The 6,091-nt window shown below is 32.0% G+C and overlaps 1 protein-coding gene across 1 annotated transcript; it reads left to right on the plus strand.

Annotated features, from left to right (window-relative positions):
- The first annotated feature begins 1,624 nt into the window (after window positions 1–1,624).
- LOC149186497 (F-box/kelch-repeat protein At1g80440-like) lies at window positions 1,625–2,179 on the plus strand. Its single transcript, XM_089409367.1, has one exon. It carries the CDS (start codon window positions 1,625–1,627, stop codon window positions 2,177–2,179), a length of 555 nt encoding a protein of 184 aa, XP_089265493.1.
- Window positions 2,180–6,091: the final 3,912 nt, after the last annotated feature.

A 6,091-nucleotide genomic window follows, 5' to 3' on the forward strand; every position in this document is an offset into this window, starting at 1 on the left:
ACTTTTGGATGTTCTAATTTTTGTTTGAAAGAGGTAATATTTTTGCTTGCAAGTACTTCCCCCATCAATTTTTTTATCAAATACCTTTTCTTTCCTTCTCCCCTCCATTTGAATCTTATACGTTCGAGTAAATTGAGAGTTAAATTTTTCCCAAAATTTTGATGGTTCTCATCTACCCTTTAGTATGCTCATCCTGGAAGGACCCAAGGTCATTGAAGTCATCATGGAAGGCATGCGGAACCATGGATTAGGGTTAAGAAAAATGCATAAGACCAAAATAAATATTATGCACAAAAACTAGATGGAGAGAAATATTCTCCAAGATGAAGAGATTCAAGAGGATGTGAGAGATTGGGTTTGAGATACAAGAAATATCTACGTCAATCATATGATATATCTTCAAATTTCATTCTCTATTAGCATATGAAGTCAATGTGGGTAAGGTGCTTTTGGAGAGAAGTGAATTTGAGTAATAAATATTCATATGTTTTGATGCCATCTAGATATAGATAAAGAAATTAAACAACAAAGTGCCTCACTAGTTGATAAGATTGTTGATGTGGTCTTCCCAAATTTAGTAGAGGAGAATGAGAATCCATAAGAAATACCTAGGGACTCTCCTTCATATATGTTTAAGTTGATAATTTTTGTTTATCTTGACTAAAAAAATATGCTTCTCATGTTAATTATAGGTATAGATTATATAGTAACTCTACATTAGAATGTTTTTGTTCTATTATTGCATTATCGTATCAATATAGTAATATCGACAAAAGCTCTATGCTTGTGGTATGCTATTGTTGTTGTTTTCCTAATGGTTGGTCTATAACCACAAGAAAGTACCTATTTTATTATTTAATATGAAATTGTTGCTTATATTACACAAAGAACCAACATAAAGAACAAAAACTAAATTATTAAATAAGATCACCTAATTCATAGTAAAGCCTCGTATTATAGATTTCAGATCCTAAAAAGAATAGGTTTAATAGAATTTATAGTATTTGTGATATTAAAAAGGCTGAAAACTAATAAATTTAGTTAAATCCATGTTAAATGTCAATTTCAAAATATTGAGAATGCCTTGTTGATCTTTTCTCTCCTCCCTCTAGTTTTACTTCCTTACTTTTTATATTTGTAATTTATATTACTTTAACTTGTATTATGCCAAATAAAAAATGTATCATCCACTCAAAATATTAAATGATTTGAAAGTATTTTACATAGTTTATATCTAAAAACATATAGCACAACTTTAATATTCATAATAAATAGGAAAATTTAATATTCATAATAAATACTCATAAATATAAATATAAATATGAATATGACTATTTTAATTATTAATTATAAGCAAATTAATATGGATGGACATTTCTGGGCTTTAGGGAACAATGAAAATGGTAGTCATCCATTAAAGTCGGCCAATTGTTCACCTCACGTCAACTGCTCAAGGTATTAATAGAAAGAATTATATGTCAATATAGGCAGCCAAGAGACAAAAGCGTGTTAGTAGAAAGAATAAAATCTCAATATACGCATCCAAGAGACAAAAGGGGGTTTCTGAGGTAACACTCAATTTCCAAGCAACATTCATTTACTGAATCTCTCATCATTTCCAATAATGGAAGATTTTCTGAATGTTCCTACTGATATGCAACGGCAAGTGTTGTTGCGCGCTCCTTACATATCACACGATGAGTTGAAGGATGTGTGCAGACGCTGGAAGGAAATGATGTGTAGTCCCCGGTTCTATGAGGACAGAAAGACCTATGGCACGAGCCAACATTTGATATGTCTTATTCAATCAAATCTCACTCCCACTGTTTATGGAATAACATTATACGACCCTGTGGAGAAGCCGTGGGAAAGGACACCACCTATTCCTTGTCCTTTTGATCTTATTCCATTTGTGACCGTGTTGGTTTCTATGAATGAAAAGCTTTTCGTGTTTGGAGGATGTTTTATCGAAACTGAGATGTGGGTGAGGTTGGACGTTGTTGTCTTCATCTTTGATTTTGTGTCCAAAAAATGGCACCGCGGCTCCAACATGCCCACTAGTCGTATCAACTTCGCTTCTGCAGTTTCTTCTTCGAAACATGCCCACGGGTATGGAGGTGACATTTCAGGGAATGTCGAATTACAAGGACATGGAGAAAATTCTCTTCTAGCTACATAAACAAGATATCAAGATGGAGAGAATTTACCGCCACATCCCTTGCATTTTGGAGTTTTATGGCATGCCAGGGGCATGAGCTGATGATCCAACTCCCATATATATAATATTTTAATATTTATTTAATTCAAAAACATTTGGAAATCTAATAAATTTAAAAAAAAAAATGAGTTGAAAGTTAAGCTCCTAGTAACATAATAATAAATAAAAGAGAATATATAAGAAAAAGCATATCTTATTCCATTTCTTTAATAGAAACAATGACTTTTTAATGTAATTATGTAATTGTCCAAAACTTATTTTTTTAATCTAAAACAAAGATTAATAAGTTTATAATTTGAATATTATATTATGAATATAGACTTAGGAAGTTTTCTAGCTAATTAAACTAAATGAATTGTAAGATGAAAAAATCACAATAATATTTGAAATAAAAAAATAGCTAAATGAAATAATATATATTATCTATTTTTACACATAAAAACACAAATCCTTATGATCTCATGTAATGGAGGAAATCTTAAAATTTTCCTATGGATTGAATCTTAAAATTTCATATGGATATGTTGTCTTGTTTCCTTGTGAATAGATTATCATTACTTTAAATCAATATATCACATATGCATTTGAGAGTTTAAGAAATACTATAAAATAGTGTTTTAAATTGTATGTTCTTTATTTAGATGTTTAATGATTATTTATATTTTTGAAATTATAATTATATAAAATGTAATTTTTCTAAATGTAAATTCTATTAATATGATTGAAATAATTCAAATATATGATTATGATATAAATCTTTATTAGTATTAAAAAATCATTATTTTGCTTTATAACAAATATATATAATTTCCTTAATGAGATAATCACTAATCATAGGGAATATAAATTGAAATAAGAATGCAACTTATATTTTGAATGCCACCATATCATAGATTGGAAAAAAATAAAAATCATGAATGCTCTTCATGCAAAATCATAGAATGCCAGATTGGAAAAAAATAAAAATAATGAATGCCCTTCATGAAACATCATAGAATGCCTAAAATGAGGCAAAAGTAATAAGTACCTATGATTTCATTTGGTATAACTAGAAAATCAACATTTCTTCACAATAGTTCTAAATATTTCATTGGTAAAATAAGTGGAAAACTATATATTGGTCAACTTTCATCTCTCAATATTTCAATTATTATTTTAATTGTGTATTACCAACTTAACACAAATACACTAAAAAACCTAAATCTAATACACAATTACTATTTCAAACCAAAGTACAAACTTTTCAATTATACAATTCCAATTTAGCAATCCTATCAGCCTCTCTTTGCACTTTTTAAGGTAATTACTCATATATCTTGCATGTATTTTCGATACAAATGCTCAAACCACAAATGCACTATCCAATTTTCTAATGATTCTTGCGACCATTGCATAGATTTCTCCCACGCTTACATGATTCTCTACATTCTTCAAGATCTTGAAAATTAGACTTTGGTCACCACAATCAATACCGCCAAGAAAATATGCTCGATAATAGTATCTACAAAATATTCTGAAGTCTTACTTCACAAAAAAACACCCCTTTGTGAAATATTTCTACACTTCTTATCCGTATTTCAACAATGCAATACCATAGTTAACATATAAAATACCATAGTTAACATATAAAAAATTGTTAAACAAAAGTTCCCTTTCGGTGCTTTCCACTCAATCTTAGAGAACTCATGTAGAAGCTACCCTCGAACAAGTAATAGGGCACCCTTATTGAAGAAAACTAGATAAGTTTCAACGTAATAAAATTTCTCTTAAATTACACACAGCTTGAAAGTTCATAAAGAGTTAAATAACTATACCCTTCGGTCACATAAACACCAAAAACTAAAATGCAGGAGAAGTGAATTAGACCACAAAAAAAATAAAAAATCTTGCCACAATTAAAAGGCTCTACTACACACTTGGAAAATTCATGAATACTAAGATAACTACACCCTTGTGTCACATAGACAACAGAAACTAAAATCGACAGAAAGCAATATGCACAAAAGAAATAAGGAAACATTGTTCTTCACAACGTTCACTAATAGACACACACCACACTATTTCCATTTATCGTGTAACATGGCCCATCACCCATACACTAGGGTAACAATGGAAATTCATCATAAAGGAATGCACATTCTTAATGTTCCGAGTTTTTTTACGAGTATTGGAGCAATTGTTAATCCCACTTTATACGCATTTTCAAGGAGACCTCAAATAATAAGTGAGGAGGGAATTTGAACTTTAAATTCCAAATTTTACAAGAACTACACTTAACAAATCATATTTAATCTACACTTTCCTCCAAAATTATTCATCTCAGATTCCTTTAACATGAAGTCACAGGATCTAGAAATAAATATGAATAAAACGATAATTATTACCCTATCAAGTAAAATGCGAGCTTCATTTAGGAGATCTAGATTCCAAACTAAATACATTTCACAATATTGCCAATTACATAAGACTACTATGGGACATCATTTTGAAAATCCTGTATTTCGCGTTTAATATATGCCTAGAAATAATTAAAGGGCATTCTGACGAGTTTTATAGTAATATTTTGTATAAGAATTTCTTAAATTTAATTAACTTTCATGGTCTTTTGAATTATATTATTACAATGAGGATATAATTTTCCAATTATTAATCATTTTTTTTTCTTTTTTTTTTTCCAAGGAAAAAACGGTAACCTTTATTAAAGAATTAATGAAAAGTTACACCAGCTTATGCAATAGAGCATGCAGAGAGATGTCATATGGCCCGGAGCGTTAGGACAACTAACGTGCACAAAGAAATAAGAAGAGAAAAGAGAAGGAAAGAAAAGGGGAAAAAACCTGATTTCGGCAACTCATGCTTCAGGTTTTTCTCCCCTTTTTCTTTTCAACCTTGCGCCACTCTCCCACAGTGGCCTCGGTTGAAGCAATGACTAACTATTTTGTTGCCTTCGGATGTCCTGTTTCTTTATCTGAATCTGAAGTGTCTGAGTGATGTTGCCGTTTGATGCCTCCCATGCTTTGGTCCACGCTTGTCATCTCTGCCTGATTTTGCTGGGTCTCTGCCTGATTTGAGAGTGGCTGTGAATCCTTGTTGACTGCTATATTTTCCTTCTGGTTCTCTATTTCAACTTCCTCTATGGTGGTATCATCCTCCTCTGCTTCTGTTTCTTCGTCTTCTGATACTGAGGGAGCTTTCTTTCCCGCGGTTCTCTTCTTTATGACAGAATCTATGTTCTGCCATCCTTTGTTCTTCCTTTGTTGTGGCTTGCTCTTGTTAAGGCTTTTGCATGCATTAAACATATGGCCTGTTTGTTGACATCCCCTGCATCTAAAAGTTGTATTCTCATAGTCCAAAGGTTGTTTCCATTGTGTAGTTTTGAAATGCAGAATGATGCTTTCCGGTAGACCTTGGCTGAGATCTACCTCAACACATATTCTAGCAAAAGTAAAGATTCCTTTTAAATGTCTCTCAGTATCGATCTTTAACATCTTCCCAAGGGTGTTTCCTATAACTGATAAGGTCTTGAAGTGCCAAAAATGTATCGGTAGGTTATGCAACCTTACCCATACCGACATCCTTGATACCACCATGGTATTTGGATCAAACTCCGGGAACCAAGGGGTAACAAATAATCCCGCACTGCCCCAGAACCGTGGTCCTTCAATGAGTGCTTTTTCCCTTTCTTCTTCAACGCGAAAGATTACGATGAAGAAACCCTTCGAGCACAGATGGATTTGGTAGTTTGTTGTCCAAACCGTGTGGATCCATTGGTACAAAGCATCCGTTTTAGGCCAGAAGCCGTTAAATCTACAAATAACTGCCTTTTTTTGTAGATCTGAGAAAATGCCCTGTACCTCTGGGATATCCAGAGGT

This window comes from Pinus tabuliformis, chromosome 3_1 (assembly GCF_031772625.1).
Source record: "Pinus tabuliformis cultivar Carrire ecotype Pingquan chromosome 3_1, CPIR1, whole genome shotgun sequence".
Taxonomy (NCBI): Eukaryota; Viridiplantae; Streptophyta; class Pinopsida; order Pinales; family Pinaceae; genus Pinus; species Pinus tabuliformis.